This window comes from Aegilops tauschii, chromosome 7 (genome assembly GCF_002575655.3).
Source record: "Aegilops tauschii subsp. strangulata cultivar AL8/78 chromosome 7, Aet v6.0, whole genome shotgun sequence".
NCBI classification, from domain to species: Eukaryota; Viridiplantae; Streptophyta; class Magnoliopsida; order Poales; family Poaceae; genus Aegilops; species Aegilops tauschii.
Genome location: NC_053041.3, coordinates 650,324,743 through 650,345,768, shown reverse-complemented (window position 1 = coordinate 650,345,768; position 21,026 = coordinate 650,324,743). Strand labels below are relative to the sequence as shown.

Below are 21,026 nucleotides of genomic sequence, written 5' to 3'. Positions count from 1 at the left end.
ATATGCAAATAACAAAATGTCCGCGTCGTTCGCGAATATGAAAAAAATGTTTGCGAACCTTCATATACTTTCAGGACTTTCGAAAAGTGTCCATGAATATGGAAAAAATGTTCACGACTTTAGAAAAATATTCAAGTTGTTCGCTAACATTCATATGCTTTCATGACTTTAAAAACGTGTTCGCGGATATGGAAAAAAATGTTCACGACTTTAAAAAAATGTTCGTATCGTTTGCAAATATAAAAAAATTGTTCATGAACATTCATATACTTTCACCACTTTAAAATAATGTTTCTGTCATTCGCGAATACGAAAACAATGTTCACGAATATTCATATTCATGACTTCAAAAAAATGTTCGCCAATATCGCGAACATTTTTTTTAAGTCCTGAACATTTTTTCCATATCCGCATACTATGCATACTTTTTTCCATATTCACGAACGACGCGAACATTCTTTTAAAGTTCATGAATTTGAATTTATTTGCCTATTTCCTTCACCGGCCATTACCTACATGACACCCTTAAAATAGTTTAGGGACCTACAACTACAATGCACTCCACTTAAAAACAAAATAGACATTTCGTGAAAAAACCCAAGTAGAGCCAGACAGCCAAGCAAGCCGTGCGATACTTCTCTTGGGTCAACGGTCGACGATGCCTCTTGATCGCCATTGCCTTGTGATGCACTAGGACTGCCACCTTTCCATTGGATTGCTTTGAAGAGAATATCAAGTATAAACCCAGGTAGAGGAGGCTTCCGGTGGTGCTTGAGGAAGTGGCAAAGGAAGTCGAGGTCGTCCAGGGAAGGTGTGGGGGAGGGGCAATGGTTGTGCAGGGAAGCGAAGGAGGATCTCCTGGAGGTGGTCTTCAACCTCCCCGCTGCGACACCGGCGAGGAAGGGTAGTAGCTCGTCTGAGCAGACGTAGGATCTGAACTGGGTAGGTGGAGTGTATTCGATTGTCGGTGATGAACAATAGCTGTCCACTTGGTCTACATGCAGATTTTTGTTCTTACTTTTTTTTTTCTTTTTTGTGAATAATATTTTATTTCCATTTCAAAGAGAAAAAGAATATATTTTGTTGCCAGGAAAGAAGATATATTTTTGACTTGGAGAGGAATTGAGATGCTTAAATTTACAATTAAGTTTGCATATTTGTGTCATGCATTTGCTTTGGTAAATAATTTTACTGAACTAATGTTTCAGTCCGGCATGACGAGGAACAGCAGAATGAAGAGGACGTGTGTTTGGGGGGTGGACACGCACGTGACCTCTACAATAACAACAACGAGCAGTGAAATAATAGAATTTAGCAAAGACATATAGAAAAGAAACGGTATACAAGCCTTTTTGCGTCTTTTACCAACTCATCAATGTACAAACAGCAAGAGAGCACATATTGCAGTCCAACCACAGGATAAGGAGATTTACACACTAAAAGTTATTATTCTCCACTCCCCGGTTTTCTGTCAAGAACTTAGTGACTTTATGGACCGTCGGAAATTGTATATCCAAAACCACAAACAAATTTTAGTGCTACTTGGAATGAGAAAATATTTGACGGCAAGATCCAGAATTGGACTGCCATTTGAAATACATACATCAAGAATTTTTTGGGGGGTCAAGTACTCTTTGCAGTTGAATGGCGCAGCGCATGAATGTAACATGGGCCCATTCAGAAATAAAAAGCATCGGGACACTCTATTTTCACATGTCTCCTTGTGCCCTCATTGCACTCTTAAAGACCAGAGTAAGTTTAACCCACAAAGGCAAATACATCCTCTGTGTGAATGTTTTGTCTTGCACTCCCGGAGCACATTCTAAAATAATGAGTATGAGAAATGATGGACGACAGATTTATAGATACATAAATATATATATGTATAGCAACACATTTGGAATGCCAAGCAAGATATGTGTTTCAAGTTACTGAAAACATAATGCAAACATAGATTCAGTTTAACAAAAGTTTTCAGATAGACTAGCAGAGCTGCAAAAGGATAATGTAGCAACCAAACAATGATGGTCAGACTGTTCCCCACAAGCATGTCTTGGTTTCTTTGAAGTACGTAACCGGGTCTCAGGTGGGTAGCCACAACAAACTTTAGAGCGATGAGGGCGGAAGGTTCAGGGCCATGAATCAAAGCAATAGTTATATTCCTTTTCTAGCTTTAATGTAGCCCAATAATTACAGGAAATTACATCACCATAAAGCACCAGACCAACAAAGAAACAAACAACTTAGCATATTCTTATATGCCTAGTTAACGTTGGTCTTTAATCACAAGAATAATATATATTACAGCAATCAGGTAGCACAAGCAATCTGCAAAACAAACAAATTAGACTTTACTGTTTGTCCCATGTAGCCATGGAGGTATTGCCTGTAGTATAGAAGTTTGTGTAGGGATGAAAGGTGAGGTAACATATGCTATTTCTTTTGATAATATGCTTGATCTGCACGGAGTCAAGTTGGAGCATGAACACGCCAGTCACCGCAGACAGAATAATAACATTTGTGTCCTCATCATACCCCGATAGCAGTACCGTTCTGAAGTCACTAAACACTCCATGTGGAAAGAACTCCTCCAATTGAATGGTTTTCTGCAACAACACCCAACTGACAACACCATCACAGTTTGATTTCCTCTCCCATAATTGGATGGTCGGTTCCAACAAATATGCAAGGCCAAGTCCACCATCATCTGTCCGTAAGAGTTGGACTGATCCATAGGAGTCGGTGTCTATCGGCTTCTTGATCACACTAAGGCTCTGACTCTGAAGATCAAATTAATACAAGGACATCACTTCCAAAAAGCAACCAACAAAGTGCATTCTCAACAAGGACACTAGGCCCTATGTCATATAAACCTCATACGTACACTCCATAGAGGAAATATCTCCCCATAGACCAGACACCGATTCATACAGGCAAGCGAATGCTTGCGTGTGCGTGTCTTGTAGGTTCTCGGTGACCCAGATAAAGACCAATTTGAGCGGCCTCGAGAAGCAATCGCTGTGCACATGCCCATCTTCATTGTCAGCGCACACCACCGCAGCATGACAGCACACCACGGTGGAGTCCTGCCCAAGCATGAGCCCTGGTGGACAAGTCACGTGGTACTGTTGCCGGCTCAGGGGATCCAACACCATGATCTCGTGTTGCGACAAGTTGACTAGGACGGCGAGGCCGTGGCGGCAGCCCATTATGTTCCAACGTTTGTGGTAGGGTATGATGCCTTTGGGCATGGGGAGTGGCAGGGAGAAGCGGGCGGCGGGGATGCAGTCGGGCGAGTCCAGGACGGAAGTGAAGTGGTACTCTGTGTAAATATTCCCACTGAAGAAGCCGAGCAAAGGAGGTTTCCGGTGGTGCTTGCGGAAGCGGCAGAGGAACACGTCGTCGGAGAGGATGCTGCGCCAGCGCTTGCATACGGCGGACGCGCGGGGGAGCGAGGATGGCTGCGGAGGGAGGCGGAGGAGGATCTCACGGAGAAGGTCCTCGTCTTCCAGCGGGAGGGCCGTCGCGATCGCGACCGAGGAACATCGGCGGCTCATGCTTCAATCTTGAGTGAGCTAGGGTTCCTGAAAAGTGAAAACAAAGACCGGAAGAGAATCATCAACACACGCGAACCAAACTGGAATTGGGTAGCAGGATCACCGAGAGAAGCAACAGAATTAGGGGCGCTCACCGTTTGTCCGAGCGCAGGGCCGGAGCGCCGCCGCCGTTCGCCCCGATGGGCTAGGGCTAGGTCGAAGGAGGCCGGGGGCAGGGCCGGACGGCGGAGGTGAGGCGTGGCGGACAACGGGAGGAACGCGGAGGAGGGCGGGCGGAGAGCGGTGCCGTCTGGAGGGGTGGCGGAGGGCGGCCGCCGGCGCCGGGCGCAGTCGCACGAGAAGCGCAAGGTCCGAGGGAGCGAGAGGCGCAGAAGGCGTCGGGCTGGAAGACCCAATGGCGAACGTGCCCTCTCTAGAACTATATGCACCGCCAGGCCATGCGCACCGCCTCAGTCCGGCGTCCGACAGCGCCGCGACCCCGCGCCGACCTCCGCCTGAACCGCCACGACCTCGTGTGTGCAGCGGAATCAACATGTGCCCACCAGGCCATGCAGCCACACGCCGACGAGTTTCTACACCAACGACGGAGTTGCAAATGGCGATGGCAACGACGACGAGTGGTCTTTCATTGTAATTTTTTTGCAACATCATCCTTGTTGCAGGATTCCTGAAACATTATCTATGTTACAAAAAAGGTAAATACATTTTTTTCTTTTTGCAACATAAGCTCCGTTACAAATGATTCTGTAACATTAATATTGTCTTTGTTGCAATGGTGAAGACGGATTAGGCCGTAGGATGACGGTAGATCTAACGGCCACCGGCCGACGCGTAGCACTTTCCATAAGAAAAAGTGCGGCTAAACTTTCAATAGTTGACGGGAAAAAAACGTATGCATATTGCAGAGGTCCAAATCCGAACGATGTCAGGATACAATGATAGCTACTTGACGAACCCTATCCGCGTGGCATTGCCATTGGTGATGGCTGTGCCCGATGGAGTGGAAGAGGGGAGGGAGGAAGAGCGAATGGGAAATGGGTAAGGCCATTGAAAATGAGTGGACCAGATTCTTAGGATTTTCCAGTAAGAAAGGCATCACAATCTTTTCAGGGTATAATAATATGAGTTTTATTCTTCAGTTGTAGAATAGTTACATTGAACTAATACAAGACGTGAAATGCACCCCAGGTGCTGGTGCAGACAGCAGACAGCAGCCAGCAGTACCACCAAAATTATCTAGAAACTGGTATTGTTCAGAAGTTGGTAATGTTCTTACAACATACTCCGCCCATCACATAGTAAAAGACGTTTTTGCAAGCTAACATAGCTTGCAAATCATCTTATATTATGAGATAAAGGGAGCACTATACTACAGTGCAAAATTATCCTTGCCTAGTATATAAGTTGGCCTGAGTCTGACCGGATTTCTAATGTGCTGTCAAATCCTGGGACTTCACTGACAATCCTAGTAGAATTTAAGAAAGACGGAAAGTTAGGGCATGGATAAAAAAAATGACTAGCAAGGCCCTTGGGGGGGCTTCAAGCCGGGGGTGGAAATGTTGTCGGCGGGGAGGAAGCCCTTCTCTGTTCTCACTGCAGGGTAGGACACGAGCCCGTGTCGTCGGATCGGTCGGTGCGTGCAGCCGAGGCTGCAATCGGATGGCCACGGCCTTGGGTTCGTGCGGCGCTGAGCAGAGGAGGGCCCGCCATGGCTCGGTGCGCGTGCTGGGCGTGAGTTTTTTTTACAGGAAGATAACATGTCTCTTTTTTACAGGCTGCAATCTTGATGCTTGAAGGTGGAAAAAAAAATTGGGGTGAAATTTTGAGATAACATTCGGTGTTTAAATTTGTTTTTTTATTCACATGCCAAAATGTTTAAACCTTTTTGCCTAAAACTTTGCACGTAGCATTCGGATGTGACTATAAATATATATAAAAAAATTATTGGGATTTTTTGACATTTCAAAAATTATTTTTCACACGCAGGAGCACATGCTCCCTGGAGCCAAATTGAATTTACGATCATTGGCCTCATCCATAAAAAAAATCTGGCTTGATCATTCATAATATTTAGTAGGTGAAATCGATATCCTGAAGTGCTATCTTGAAGCCCAGTTTTTAAACAATTTTCTCATCATTTACGGGCATCGATATTTATGGGTTAGGATGCTTTCAGGATATCAATTTATGGCTTCAATATTTATTATTAGTAGGTGAAATTTATGGGTTAAGATGTTTCACTCTAGGAGTAGCAAATGTTGAAAGCCATAGAGCCCAGCTTGGGCTGGGCCCAACAAACGAACCCCCCACACACAAGTCAAGAATCAAGACCGACCACAGTCCACAAGCTAGAGCAAAAGCCCGTCTCTCGTCGCCTCGCTCGCTCCTGCTGACGACGATCATGCCCACCGCCGTCGCCGCCGCGGCGAGCCCCACGCCGCGGGACAGCGGCCGCGGCCGCCCCCGCCGCCTGCGCCGCCGCAGGGACAGGAAGAGCAGGGCCGCGGCCGCCAATGCGGGGGCCGGCGAGGAGAGCGCCCGCCCCGGCCCCGACCCCGCTCCCCAGGCGAGCTCCTGCTCCGCCGCCCCGTAATCCGCTTGAGCCGCGCCTAACTCCATGTTCTATTGCAGGTGGAGGCGGAGTACGTGCCGGAGAAGCCCGACCTCGGCGCCGCCGACCCCCTCCTCCTCGGCGCCTTCGCGGCCGTCTTCGAGAAATTCGGCCTCGCGGACCCCGCGGCCGCCGCGCCCGCCGAGGTCTCCGCGCCGTCCTCTCCCCCCGCCGAGGTATCCGCGCCTTCCTCCTCCCTTACTGTCCATTTCGGCGGAATTTGGTAGGGTTTTTCGCGGGGTTTCGGCGAGGGTTTGGTGCCTGCTGACAGCAAATGGGTCCTCTGCTTGAACTAGAGCGAAATTTTGTTGTTGGTAGGGCGAGCAGAATGAGAGGGAAGGCGCTGCGGATGCCGCGGTGAACAAGGGGCCAGATGCTGCTGATGCTGAGCAGGAGGCCCCAATGAAGGAGGAAGCAATTGTCCTGTCGAAGAAGCAGAGGAAGCAGCTGCGGAGGGTGAAGATTTCAGAGCTGAGGCAGACGTGCAGCAGGCCTGATGTTGTTGAGGTGCTTTCCCTCTTTCAATCGCTCTCCTATTACCGCAATGTGTTGTGCCATCTATGTCGACATGTTGACGCTGTTAGCTAGCTGTGGTATGTTTACATGAATGCGCTCTTCATCTGACACGTGCTTTGCTGTTTGTCTCCCTTGCTAGGTCTGGGATGGTAATGCCCCTGATCCGAAGTTGCTTGTATGTCTCAAGTCCTGCAGGAACACCGTGCCGGTTCCGAGACACTGGTGCCAGAAACGAAAGTACTTGCAGGTTTGTGAGTTTTCAAACATCTAATTTTTTTAGTATGATAACCAAGTTTTGTGAAATTAGTTGCTCGGTGAGTCATTATGCAGAAGATGGCTCCATTTTCTTCTAAGTCAACCAGGGAGTGAGTGTGGGAGCATGTGCCTTGTCGAGGCTTGATTGCCCAGTTTTATCCTACCTTAAATTTGTATCGTCCCTAAGATTTGGTCGCTTGGCCTAACTCCAATATTTAGCATGCTCTGCAATATTTTGGTTGTGCCTAGGCTTTTGTTGGTGCATAGTAGGAAAACTCAACTCATGGGCATGCCTGCTGCTTGTGCCCTTTTTGCTGACATGGCTAAGCGATAGCTGGCTATACCAATTAGTTATTTATTTGAGGTCCGCTTCTGCTGACATGGCTATAGATAGTTGGGCTGTAATAAATAGATATTTATCTGAGTAACAGGCTTCAAACATTATTCTTCTGAAATGCCAATCCAATTTGTGACCCGTTTGAACAGCTATATGCCTTGTGATTTAATCAGTAAACCAAGACCTACATTGACTATGTTTTGATGAGAAGTACTATATGAAATGTGGGATCCATTTACCACAGCAACAACTAGAGAAGAGTTCAATAATCTCAACCTTACTGGCATTTTGGAGACGTCTTGATTATGCTTTACCAAAATTGTGGCTTGGCTATCTGGGGCAACAAACCAAACATGCCCATAATGTCCAACATGTTTCACCCTTCTTATATGGATTTGTAATTCTTGCAGGGACTGTTGTAACAATCGAGGAGGCTGGAAATGGTGTTGTACTACTTGAATGGTTTCTGTAGTGTATACTGGATAGTTTTTTTTTTCTTTTTCTGGTGGGGGTATATAGGATAGTTGAATCTTGTGGGCATTCATTTGATGCCCCTTCTGCTGTACAGATTAGAGTCCAACTAGAGTCCATGGCTTTTGATTTTCCGTGCATTAGAATCAGATCATACTTCTTGAAATGTTATCTTTTTCTTGAAGACTACAAAATTCTAAACTGAAGATAGCATCCAGGACTGCCATATTCACCTATTTCTCTGTTCATATTTTTGGATTCATGCATTATGTTGCTGTTTCAGGGAAAGAGGGGTTTTCAAAAACAACCGTTCCAGCTTCCTGACTTCATTGCTGCAACTGGAATTGAAAAAATAAGACAGGTAACTTACTTTCTTGGAGTTGAGGAACATACATGGAGTGTTTGTGTTGGTTTCAGTGAAGCTACTATTCGGGTTTATTGGCTGATTGGCTGGTAAATCCAGTGTTATATTTGTAAGCTCGTGCCAGTGTCTGTTCTATCATGGGAAATGTTGCATGTTGGCGCAGTCCTTTGGCAAGCTAATAAATTTTGGAAACTTGCCTGCACAAAAAAGGAAAGCCCAATTGATTTTCTAAATGTTTATGCAGGCATACGTTGAGAAGGAGAACAACAAGACATTGAAACAGAAGCAGCACAGCCGTATGCAGCCCAAGAGGGGATATATGGATATGGATTATGAGGTCAACATCTCCACCTGCATATCGTAGTAGTTTAGTTATGTTGCGAAAGCTGCAAATGTGAAGCAGTTTGTGTGTTTCGTTTCCTCTGTTTTCTTCTATACAACCATCAGTACATATATTGCTACTGTTCAGTGCCTTCTCTAGTTTTCTTGCCGTGTTTGTATTTCAGGCCCTCTTTTTGATGCAAACCTAAATCCTCCATGAACCCATAAGAGTAACTCCCTGAGTGCCATTCTATTGTTGTGGGAACTTACACAACTAATAAGCAGATGAGCTCAGGCTCAAAGATGAATTATCGTATTTGATGCAACTTTAGTATAATAGATCTGCCCAGTTATCACTTTGTACCATGGTGTCATTCAAGGCTAATAATGTTTTGTTTTCCACAGGTTTTGCATGATGCATTCTTCAAATATCAAACGAAACCCAAGTTGACTAGTTATGGTGATCTATATTATGAAGGGAAGGAGTTTGAGGTACGTGCTCCTCTATATTTGGCAGACACCATCCATGAGTCCATATATGGTTCTGATGCTAAGTAGTTCTACTTGCACATTCGACAGCCGAAGCTTAAGGTAATGAAACCAGGTATGCTGTCCCAGGAGCTTAAAAAAGCTCTTGGTATGCCTGACGGTGCCCCGCCCCCATGGGTTACCAGGATGCAGGTATGTATTTTCTAACCTATGTTTGTCTGGTTTTCGTACTGACAGTGCTTTCATCATTAGCCAGTTGACCCTGATTCATTTTTTGCCAGTTCTTTGGTCCTCCACCCTCTTATCCTTATCTGAAGATCCCAGGTTTTAATGCCCCAATCTCTCCTGGAGACAGTTTGGGTGATGAACCTGACGAGGTACCTTATGTGAAAAAATTGCTTTTCACACAATTTAGTTATTCGTCCACTTTCTTTCTAAACCAGCTATTGTTTCTTTGCACCATATCCCAGTATATGAAAAAGTTATTTGGATTCCTGCAGCAAGACAAACCTTGTAAATAAAGTTAGTTGCAGTGTATTGTGGTTTTCGTGAGCAGAACTAACATTTGCTTTCTGCGGTTATCTAGGAAGAACCTCTCGATCGCAGCAAACACTGGGGAGATTTGGACGAAGAAGAGGATGAAGAGGAAGAAAAGGAGGAGGAACTAATTATTCATGAGGAAATAGAAGAAGTTATTCGGTCTATTGACACCGTCTCAAGGTAATTCTCTATACTTCTGATCTCTTGTTGCCAGTTATTTTAATCGTCAGTTACCAGTTCTTTTATTTGAATTAAATAGTACAGTAGACACCTAGTATCTAATTGTCCTTGTTGCTGTAACAGCACTCCAGCTGGTGTGGAAGCACCTGATGTTATTGAGCTTCGGAAGCTGAGGAAGGAGTCAGATAACCAGGCAGAAAGGCCACTATACCAGGTAAGTAAACTGCTGCTCTCTGTGTCCGAGAAAGCAAAGTGGCATTAATCATCATTTTTTTTGATAATTAACAAACGATTCTATTATAGCACTACTTGGCTTGGCTAGTCGTCGCTGTTAATCATCGACATGTTGTTTCTTCCCTCTGAAGGTTCTTGAACAGAAAGAATTAAGGATCACTCATAGGGCGCTGTTCGCGTCGAGCCATGCATATGTTTCCCTGGCCAAACCTACTGAGTAATCCTCCCCCGATCCCCGTCTAGTTTGTCAACCAGAAAAGTCACACGCCGCATGTGCTCACTTTGCAGGTACGTGCTGGTTGGAGCGCAAGGTACACCGTCATCATCAGGCGGCAATTTTGGTGATGGACCTGGGGAGTTGGAAAAGCCGCCAATCGACGAGGTTACTTCTCTATTTAAAAGTTGCTCTTTACACCATCTAATTACTCGTATGTTTCCTTTGGAAGCCTGCTATTGTTTCTTGCCAACAGCCTAGGCACCCAACCCAGTATGCGAAAATGTTTTTGGATTCAGCACGATAAACCTTGTAAATGAAGTTAGTAGTGAGCAGAACTAACATTTCCTTTATGCAATTATGTAGGGAGGACCTACTGATCACAGTAAAAACTGGGGAGAACTGGACGAAGAAGAAGAGGAAGAGGAGGAATTGGAAGATGGGAAGATAGAAAAAGGCATTCTAGAAGAGGAAGAAGAGGATGAGGTACTGGAAGATGGGGGAATAGAAAAAGGCATTCTAGAAGAGGAGGAGGAGGAGGAGGAACTGGAAGAGGGGGTAGTAGTCACTCTGGAAGAGTTGGAGGAGGAGGAACTGGAAGATGGGGAAATAGAAGAAGCTACTCGGCAAGCGGAAGAGGAGGAGCTGGAAGATGGGGAAATAGTACAAGGTATTCGGCAAGAAGAGGGGGAGGAACTGGAAGATGGGGAAATAGTGGAAGGCATTCGGCAAGAGGAAGAAGAGGAGGAGGAACTGGAAGAGGGGGAAATTGTAGAAGGCATTCGGCAAGCGGGAGAGGAGGAGGAGGAACTGGAGGAGGGGGAAATAGTAGAAGGCATTCGGCAAGAGGAAAAGGAGGAGGAGGAACTGGAGGAGGGGGAAATAGTAGAAGGCATTCGGCAAGAGGAAAAGGAGGAGGAACTGGAAGATGGGGAAATAGTAGAAGGCATTCGGCAAGAGGAAAAGCAGGAGGAGGAACTGGAAGATGGGGAAATGGTAGAAGTCATTCGGTCTGGTAACACCATCTCAAGGTAATTATCCATGCCTGTGTTCTTCTGTTGTCAGTTGCCATATTAAATTTTCTTTTCGATTATATATTGCATTGCAGCAGACACTTGGTATTCACTTGTCCTTGTGGCCATGACAGCAGCACTCCAGCCGGTGTGGAAACACCTGATGTTATCGACCTTGGGAAGTCGTGGAGGGAGGAGCCCGAGAAGCAGGCAGAAAAGCCATTTTACCAGGTGATGTGAAGTGCTCTCTGTGTCCGAGAAAGCATGGTGCCGTTGATCATTAAGTTGTTGAAGTGCTCCCCGTTTGGGTTTGCTAGTCGTTGCTGATAATCGTCAATTTGCTGTTTCTTTCTTGCATGTGAAGATTCTTGAGCAGAAAGAAGAAAGGATAGCCTCTGCCGGGTCAATGTACTTGTCGAGCCACAGGTATATTTGCATGCTTTCCTAACCCAGCCCTTATCATGCAATCCTCCCTTGATCCCCGCTTAGCTTTTGAAATGAAAACCATAAAAGTGACACGCCGCATGCACGCGCACTCTCGCTTTAATCACAGGTACGTGCTGGTGGGAGCGCAAGATAAACCGTCGACATCAACATCAACATCATCATCAGGCCCGAAAAGTAAAAGGGTGAGCAAAGTAGTGGAGTTCCCTCCCTCATCGTCTGTTATCGAAGCCCGGCCCGTTGCTTGCCTGACAGTTGAGGTTCTGACGTTTTTGCCTCTTGCTTCTTTCCTTTCCCTGTGCCGCTGTTGCTGCTGGTAAGAAACAGAGGCTTGAGAGAGTGGACGTCACGATTCACCCCGACCAGCTCGATGCCGTAGAAGACGCCCTGGCGGCCAAGTAAGAGCAGCGTCTCGCCACGGTCTCAGTGTGTTGTTTCATGCGGCAGAATGCATGCAGAGATGTCATATATGACGACCGGTGTTGCGTACGTCTTGGTGGTGACCATAGTGGGGTTGTGATCGGCAGGTACAGGAAGGTGTGGGGGGAGGAGAGCAAGGGCAAGGGGAAGATGAGGAGGAGGAAGCTGGTGGGCGGGGAAGGCAGCAGCTGGGTGTCGCCGGCGTCCTGGAAGACGGCGACCAAGAGGAAGAAGGTGGACCTTGAAGTTTTAGAAGAGGCGGCGGATGTGATGTGATTTTTTGTGTGTGGTCTGGAACTAGTAACTCACTGGAGGAGGTAGATTAGTGTGCCTGCTGATGATGCCCCGACGAACAGCTCCCGTTGCACGGTGGTGGAGAAGGTGTGTACGTGGTGCAGAGTGCAGACTGCAGAGTAGCGCATGCAGATGGAGTAGGGGTAGGAATTCAGTTTCTGATGGGCTGTCGGAGCCGGTGAAGATGGCTGCTGACTATTTTTTGTGCACAAACGAGCTAGTACTAACTCACTGGAGGAGACAGATGAGCACGAGCGTCTGTGATCACTTGCTGAGCAAAACCCGGTGAACCGCGTACGTATGTGCAGATGGTCGGAATGCAGTCTTTTGGTTGGGCATCATGTGAATGGATCATCTGCAGCAACACCAAACCCATTGAACCGTGATGCTGTAGCCGCGTGTTGTTGGTACAGCATCGGATGCTTAAGCTGGGGTTGGCAGCTGGCCTACCCTACTGTACCGATGATGGTGGTGTCTGCTCCCTACACCCACTGATTGGTGTAGGAGTGTCCAAACTATTCCACTCTGGGTATAGAATAGATTGAGCACGAGCCCAACTACCCCAACTAGCTGAGACAGAGATTGAGGGAAAGAGCAACGTCGACGGCTCACGGCTTGACACTTGGGAAGATAAGAGCAACTCCAACGGGCCGACCCAAACCGACGGCGATTTCGTCCGCTTTTTGTCCGGTTGGGTCGGCCGCCCGTTCGGCGTCTGTCCTGTTTTTGATATGGGTCGGCAATGCGCCCACCCATATGTGCAGGCGTGGCCGCCCAATTTTACATTGATTTGCATTCAAACATATTGTGAAATGAAAATGTTAACAAACCAAATAGTCTGGCCGCTCAAATAAATAGTATAGTTTTATAAGTCAAATACAAATAAAAATGTTTCACATAATAAAAGAAGATACATCTATTGGTTGCCAACATGAGTCCACATATGCTCAACCAAATCATTTTGCAGTTGCACGTGAGTTTCCCAATCACGCATGTCTTCATGAAACTGAGTGAACTGTCCAAATGTTGCCGCTACTCCATGCTCAGGCACAACATTCTCACCCTGAAACTGAAAGCCTTGATCGTACAGACATTCCGGGCGCTCGTCTTCTACGATCATATTGTGCATGATCACACAAGCAGTCATCACCTCCCATAGTTTTTGCGTGCTCCAAGTATTAGCAGGATACCGAACGATGCCCCATCGAGATTGCAAAACACCAAAGGCACGCTCGGCATCCTTCCTAGCACTCTCTTGCTCTTGGGCAAATCTTTTCCTTTTCTCTCTGACAGGGTTGGGTATTGTCTTGACAATAGTGGTCCACTGAGGATAGATATCGTCACCCAAATAGTACCCTTTGTCGTACTTGTGGCCGTTGACAATAAAGTTCACCGGTGGGCTGTTGCCTTCGGCAAGCCTAGCAAACACCGGCGAGCGCTGAAGCACGTTGATATCATTGTGTGATCCAGCCATGCCAAAGAAAGAGTGCCAGATCCAGAGATCTTGAGACGCCACGGCCTCTAGTATGACAGTGCAATCCCTGACATGTCCCTTATACTGCCCTTGCCAAGCAGAAGGGCAGTTCTTCCACTCCCAGTGCATGCAGTCTATGCTGCCAAGCATCCCCGGGAATCCCCTGCTGGCATTCATCGCTAGCAAACGGGCTGTATCTTCAGCTGTCGGCTCTCTCAAGTACTCAGGGCCAAACATAGCAATCACGGCCTTGCAGAACTTATACAGGGACTCTAGGCATGTAGACTCGCTCATACGGGCGTACTCGTCAATGAGATCACCGGGCACTCCGTATGCAAGCATTCGGATGGCGGCAGTGCATTTCTGATAAGAGGAGAAACCAATCTTGCCGACGGCATCCTCTTTGCACTCGAAGTAGTCATCATAGCCGACCACTCCCTCTCTAATACGGTTGAAAACATGCCTACTCATACGGAACCGGCGGCGGAATTTGTGATGTTTGAACAACGGGTTTGTTGTATCAAAGTAGTCCTTTCAAAGAAGGAAATGCCCGCTCTCTCGGTTGCGATTCAACGCCGGAAGGTGGCCCGAAATGGAGCCACGAAACAACGGCCGCTGGCTGTTGAGGTGGTGATGGACCAACACGGCAGCCAATATCTCCTCCTCGTCGTCGGACGATGAATCGTCGGAGTCGCAAAGGAAATTATGGAAAAAGAACTCGTCGGCGGAGTCCATTTCGTACCTTGGCAAACTGTCGAACAGCTTGCGGGTGTCGACGAAGGAGACGGCCGGCGAGGGGAGTCGCGACGCCCACAGACCAGCTAGCTGCCCTGCCGGCGTCCGACGAGCGTGCCGGTTGGATGTGGCAGGGGCGGCGAGGCGGTTTCTTGGTCGCGGGCGGCTGTGCGGTGGGGGAAGCCGCGATGGGAAGCAGTTTGCTCCCCGGCGGCAAAACGGCGGCGGAGGGCGACGGGGGGAGGGGGCGGCGTTGCTGGGCGGATGTGGAGGCGGCGGCAGCTGGAAGAGTCGCCGGAAAAAATGGGCGGCGGCGTCGGCGGCGACAGAGGAGGCGGGAGGGTTGCTTTGTTGGCCGCAGAGTGAGACGGGAGGCCAATGTGCCACAGATCAGCGGGCCCGGGGACAGGAGTAGGTGAGTGCGCGCGCGTCCGTCGCGTGTCCGCGCCCACGCAAATCAGGCTAAAAAATGGGTCGCCCGCGGACAAAAAACGGACGTGCGTCCGTTTGGGTCGGCGCGTTGAGCCGCCTTTTCTGTCCGCGCCGACCCAAACGAACGGCCGCGGACGAAATGGGTCGCCCCATTGTAGTTGCTCCAAAGGTGCCCAACTCCCGTTGAGACGAGACGAGTGGGTTGTTGGTTGATGGATGATTCATCCCACCCAGTCCGAGTCCCAATATCATCTTCATGCACACACATCCACCCACCCAGGTTTTGTAGTCGGCAGGATTGCCATGTTGATACTGATCCCATCTTCATCTTTTGGCTTGTTTTCTTCTTCTTCTTTCCTTTCCACCATCAGTGGCCAACATCAATGTTCTCACCTTGTTAACAAAGTTAATCACGAAATGACCTTGGTACACAACTTTTGCACAATCTGTGGACAACGGCGGCAGACCCCAAGTCTCATCGCTGGTAATCGCGGATCAGCATTGTCGCAGGGGATATGTAGCCGGGCCCTGTACACACCGTTCGTCAAACCCCAAGAATTGGTTTCTCCCGAATCAGCATTGCACCAATGATCACCCATGACTTCTTTGTACCACTAGTGCCACAAAGGCCTTTAATTTGGTGGTCTTATTGGCGCATACCACGGTGGGGACTTTGATCGGGGTGAAGTCGTAACAAGGTAGCCGTAGGGAAACCCGTGGCTGGCTTGAATCCTTCGCGATGGAAAATGCTCTTGCCTACTTGGCTAAACTAAGGACCTCAATGGTATAAATATGTAGATTTCCTACCTTTTTCGTTCTCTTTTTGTTTATCAATCACCAACCAAGACCAACCGGACACTACGCTGAGACGTGAGAACACCCGATCCCATTCCGACCTCATCAGCATTGTCAGCGGCGGTGGATCGAACCGGATATGCATGGATCGAAAGAAGGCTACCGACATTGACCATGACGATAGCTTGCCTACCAACCTCTATGGTGTTTGGAGGAGCCGTGATCGTGGGCACCACCGGTTGAAGACGAATGTGGTTTCCTCCTCATGCTCGACCTTCCACGACTCAGATCTTCTACGGAATTATCTAGATGTATTTTACTTCAAGATACACCCGGTTGTTTTCACGCGTTTTTTCGACAAGTGTTTCTGTACAGACATACTACAAAATTGCACCTCCCAGATCAGACCAGAGCAGATCGGATCACTGGACAAGAGCATGTGGTGGCCTGATTCCACGTGTCAGCCAACCAACAAGGACGCGTCATGCATTAACGGGACACGTCACGCGTGGCACACAAAAAGCACTCGTCGTCGGCTCACACCGCCACTGACCCAACGGGACACCTGTCCCGCACCATCTCTCCCACTAATGAAAGCCTCCCTCCCAAATTAATCAAGTTCGGCCACCGACTGGGCCACTGGCAGGTGGGCCCGCCACGACAAACCCACCCACCCACGAGCAGGCAGGCAGTGGGAGTGGGATGCCGACCGACCGAAAAGCGACGGGCGTAGTACGAGGACGCCATTTGTTTAAGCCCATTTCGGAATAATGGGCCATTAGATTAGGCGCGCGCCCGCCGCATCCCCACCTCCTTCTAGAACCCTCCAGAACCTTCCTTCCTCCACAGCGCCTCCCCGTCCCCCCAACTCCGGCGAGGAGCGCGCCCTCCTCTCCTCCTCCTCCGCGCTCCAGAGCCCCTCCCGTCTGGGTCAGGGGAGGCTGCCTGCACCAAGGGACGGCCGCCGGCGGCGGCGGCGCCGGGAGGGATGAAGTACCCGCCCATCCCGCCGCGCCGGGCCGCCTCCTGCGGCTGCGGCTACCTGGCCGCCTTCGTCGCCCTCATCGTCATCACCTCGCTCCAGATCCAGCACCACCACCTCAAGGCGAGCCCCCCACCACCTCCCCTTTCCATTTTTAGCTCCCCTGCCCGAATGAATGAGTGCCTGACTGACTGACTGACACTCGAGCCCCGGCCTCTGTTCCTCCGCCAGGTGGATCTCGGGAGGTCCGACTACGCCGCGGCCACGGCCACGCAGCAGCGGAGCGGCGGCAAGGGGGCGGCGGCGGCCCGCTGGAACTGGAACCGGAGGACCGGCGCGGAGGGCCTGCCGCGCGGGATCGTGCAGACCAGCTCCGACATGTTCCTCCGCCCGCTCTGGGACCCCGCCGCCAACCGCGCCATCCCCAAGGTAGTCCGCTCCCCATCCTCCTCCTCCTCCGGCGCCCCACCTTTACTGTCACTGTCACTGTTACTCTTTTACAGTTGCTGTCATCAATAAAATTGGTTGGGCCTCTTATCTGAAACTGAACCACAGCGAATGGATGAATGAATGAAACTGTCCCCTTGCCGCAACCCTTGGGGTTGCCTCAAGGCAACGCCAACCTGAGCTTTTAGTGTAGCAAACCGGTTAACTGAGCTCGACTCTGCTCTGGATCGTTTCCTTACAGTTACTGCGACTCATTATCAGTTGGTTTATTTACTTACTAGCTGCAAGTGAACCATGCTGAGTGAACGGATCAAAGTGTCCCCTTAGAACGCTGGCTCTCACTCACCTCTGCTCCAAGTGTAGTTAATGTACGGTGTTGCGGCTGGTTCTGTCAGTTCAGTTCACCTGTCTGTTTTGTCCCTGTCTCTGACGGTTGCTTTAGCGGAGATATCCCAGCGTCCTAGCATCATAATTCGCAGACCTCTAGGATCCGCAATTCTAGTTGCAAGCTCCTAGCAGGCGACCAACTCATTAGGCCATTCTGTTGCTAATATGTGCATACTACTTCTCACCCTTGCCTGCAGAATAAGAATGACAGACACAAAGCTCTCCTGGCGATGGCGGTCGGGATCTCGCAGATGCAGAATGTGGACGTGATGGCTCGTAAGGTCCGTCTTCTTCTTCTTCTTCTTCTTCTCGAGTTTGTCTCCTTTAACGCCAACTACTTTTGTAATTTCATAAGGGAAGGTTTTGTCTGTTCTGAGTTGATGCTCACCCTACTATTTGTTAACTGTTTTAGTTTCTGAATGAGAGCTACACGGTCATGCTGTTCCATTACGACGGGAACGTGGATGGGTGGCGTAGCCTCGAGTGGAGCGATAAGGCCATACACATAGTTGCGCCCAACCAAACTAAATGGTAAGCCCCAGGCGCAGATAGCTTGCTGTCTCTTTTACCTCGTTATGTATGACCTCACCCACATTTGGAATGAGCATATGTTCCTATGCAGGTGGTTTGCTAAGCGCTTTCTGCACCCTAGTGTTGTGGCTATCTACGATTTCATCTTTTTATGGGATGAAGACCTTGGAGTGGAAAATTTTGATCCGAGGAGGTATGGGACACACCATACTGTTTCATTTTGTTGAAATCGTCTTCTTTTTTAGTTCGCAAACGCTAATTTTTTGGATGGCCCGAGTAGTTATGAAGCAGCCATTTTGACACTGGTTCAGTTTCTTTCGCTCTAGCTGTACAATCTTGTTTGCGAGATATAATTGTTATTCTGCACAATTTTGGAGTATGCATTCAGCTTGAAACTCCTACTGGATTGATTTTTTTTGTTGACAATATACTTGGAGTAGATATTGACTTGCTTTGGTTATCATTGCTTTTGAGAATATATATCCTGCTGTGTTCCATTTTCTGTTGAAAAATGCCTTCTCATTTTTCATGTTGCCTGTTTAGGTATATTGATATAATGGTGTCCGAAGGCTTAGAAATCACACAACCCGCATTGGATCCTGATCTATCAACAGATATTCACCACCGGATCACAATCCGCAACAAGATGACAAAAGTGCATAGGTGCTTGTGTCTTTCTAGTTCTAACATCTCAGAATATGAATTATTTTCTTAATCATTTTTGTATGTGCATTCGCTAACATTTTTAATTCTTCATTTCTTCGGCAGGAGAGTATATGACAATCGTTCAAGCATGAATTGTTCTGATGATAGTAAAGGACCTCCATGCACAGGGTAAAAATTGAAGCTTTGGCCTTGCATAGTAATTTTTCTGGCTATTCTAAATTATACTTGGCCATTGTAGCCTATTCTCTAGACCTCATATTTAGCATGTCCAATGATTCATACGTATTAAATTATGCTATACTTTATTCTTCTTTGATTGAAAAAGACAGTTACCTTACTGAGTTACGGTCATATTCTTTGAACCGATTTATGTTTTTTTATCAGCTATTGTAGAACCAAAAATCAAAATGCTGCTTTGTTCGATAGCATTTTTTTTGGTGTGGTCAGCAAAATAAAGTTACATCATCCAACTGATTGATTGTTGAGCAAATTCTGCTGATCTCGTTCTCATAAACTAGCTCGATCGATTACTAGTATTGTAACTCAGCATTCTTTGATAGGTGGGTTGAGGGCATGGCGCCAGTTTTTTCTCGCGCTGCCTGGAAATGTGTATGGCATCTAATACAGGTACGAATTCTGACCATCTAACCTACTCGATAATCCATCATGATCTATTCAGTGTGACTGGAGGGTCATAACTCTTCGTAGCACATCCAGTTTTAATGTCTCAAACTTGCAGAATGACTTGATTCATGGATGGGGCCTTGACATGAAGCTTGGTTATTGTGCTCAGGTACTTAAGATTGCTCAAATCCCATGGCGGTTTGCACTATTCAAGCTTTACAACCTATTTCACTTCCTTTTTTTTGCATTTCAAGTATGCCATGCTATATGTTATTCACAATCAGGTCACTTCCTTTTATGAGCTGGATATTTTTAAATTATAATATGTTTAGCTTGTTAGTATGCTCTAGGAAGATTACTCTGTTTTCAGTGTTTGGCACCTGTGGATCAAATTTAGCTATACATATCCTAACATAAGGATCAAATTTATGGGCTAACATAAGGATCAAATTTAACTATACAAGATGGCTTTTAGTCCTCTATCTGATAGTACTGATGACTTCTGTCTTGTTTTGTTCCATAATTTTTATTGCGATGTGTTCTTCTGTCACTTTGCAGCTTAATTATTTCTGGTGTTTCAACTATCATCTGCCAGATTAAGAATGATGGTTTATTACGGATGAGTTTGTAGGAATGATAAGTAACCAAAATACTGATGCATGTAGTGCTACCTGTTTTCAGGGTGATCGAGCTGAGAAGGTCGGTGTAATTGACAGTGAGTATGTCGTCCATCAAGGGATACCATCGTTAGGAGGACCATCAGATACCAGCAAGGTCTGTTTGTCGTCATATTTTTTGTATATTGCCTTGTATTTATTTTTGGTGACAATGTGATTTGAAATGAAATTACAGAGAGAAAACATTTCTCTTGTTTCCGGAATCATCTCTAAGGTTAATACAAAATCTAAATTGCAACTAACCAACACACAGACTGAATCTTTTAATATGGTAATGGGGTATAGTTCAGATATCTAACTCGATGGTCATCCTTCTATAGCCTTGATTGCTCTTATGCCTGCAAGATAACTAACGCCAGTATTATCATCTGATCAACAATTTCCTTTTTGCTACAGTTACCTCGAAGATCTTTGGATTTGCGGACACACGTGAGTGTAACATATGTTATCTTCCCTCCAAACCTATATCAGATATTTCTCCTACATATCTTCTAAAACGTCAATTGCACTCCTCTTATTTCAACCATCAGATTAGAAGACAGTCGTCAGCTGAGCTGGAAAAGTTCAAAGAACGGTGGGAAAAAGCCGTAAGAGAAGATGACGAGTGGATGGATCCTTTTGACGCCTGATTACTTCGGAAGAAACACCTGACATGAAGATACAAGGCCCGCCATACATGGGTGGATGCGTTCACATTCATCATGGCGGTTGGAGTCGAGATCATGTGGGCCTCATAGCGAAAACAGTTAGTTATATAGCCTTATAGGCATTTTGCTGACTAACACACACCACCCTGCCCTCGAGAAGAGCTGGAAGAAGAAGTGGGAACGGCGGAGAAACTGAGCAAGAACCTGTATACTACCAGTGGCTGACAGACACAGTATCTTGTAATCTTAATTCGATTCTACAATCACCGAGGTTGTATAGTGACAATGCATATATGTATGTGCAGTTATTTTAGTAATAATAAGTATTTATACTAGAAAGAAAAAGAAGTTTGACAATAAGCCATGCAT

General features: G+C 47.2%; 2 protein-coding genes across 7 annotated transcripts; one reads left to right on the top strand and one right to left on the bottom strand.

Annotated features, from left to right (window-relative positions):
• Positions 1-2,310: 2,310 nt before the first annotated feature.
• LOC109747148 (uncharacterized) lies at positions 2,311-3,557 on the bottom strand. Its single transcript, XM_020306237.1, has 3 exons — positions 2,874-3,557; positions 2,550-2,780; positions 2,311-2,328 (listed from the first exon to the last, which is right to left on the bottom strand). Exons 1-3 carry the CDS (start codon positions 3,555-3,557, stop codon positions 2,311-2,313), a joined length of 933 nt encoding a protein of 310 aa, XP_020161826.1.
• A 2,366-nt stretch (positions 3,558-5,923) lies between these two features.
• LOC109747149 (uncharacterized) lies at positions 5,924-21,002 on the top strand. 6 transcript variants are annotated; one of them, XM_045231189.2, is made up of 27 exons: positions 5,924-6,123; positions 6,189-6,344; positions 6,487-6,675; positions 6,824-6,931; positions 8,031-8,108; positions 8,356-8,448; positions 8,838-8,924; positions 9,012-9,113; positions 9,203-9,298; positions 9,508-9,641; positions 9,765-9,855; positions 10,007-10,092; positions 10,164-10,257; positions 10,456-11,120; positions 11,240-11,333; positions 11,467-11,528; positions 11,656-11,731; positions 17,710-17,793; positions 17,925-18,043; positions 18,135-18,236; positions 18,587-18,706; positions 18,812-18,877; positions 19,270-19,336; positions 19,449-19,502; positions 20,015-20,107; positions 20,407-20,439; positions 20,541-21,002. In XM_045231189.2, exons 1-27 carry the CDS (start codon positions 5,959-5,961, stop codon positions 20,637-20,639), a joined length of 3,213 nt encoding a protein of 1,070 aa, XP_045087124.1. In that variant the 5' UTR covers positions 5,924-5,958; the 3' UTR covers positions 20,640-21,002. The 6 variants fall into 6 exon arrangements, with proteins under 6 accessions (XP_045087124.1, XP_045087123.1, XP_040251240.1 ...); XM_045231188.2 differs by having other exon boundaries at positions 11,237-11,333; XM_040395306.3 differs by lacking the exons at positions 17,710-17,793; positions 17,925-18,043; positions 18,135-18,236; ... (5 more) ...; positions 20,407-20,439; positions 20,541-21,002 and adding exons at positions 11,874-11,944; positions 12,074-12,607.
• Positions 21,003-21,026: the final 24 nt, after the last annotated feature.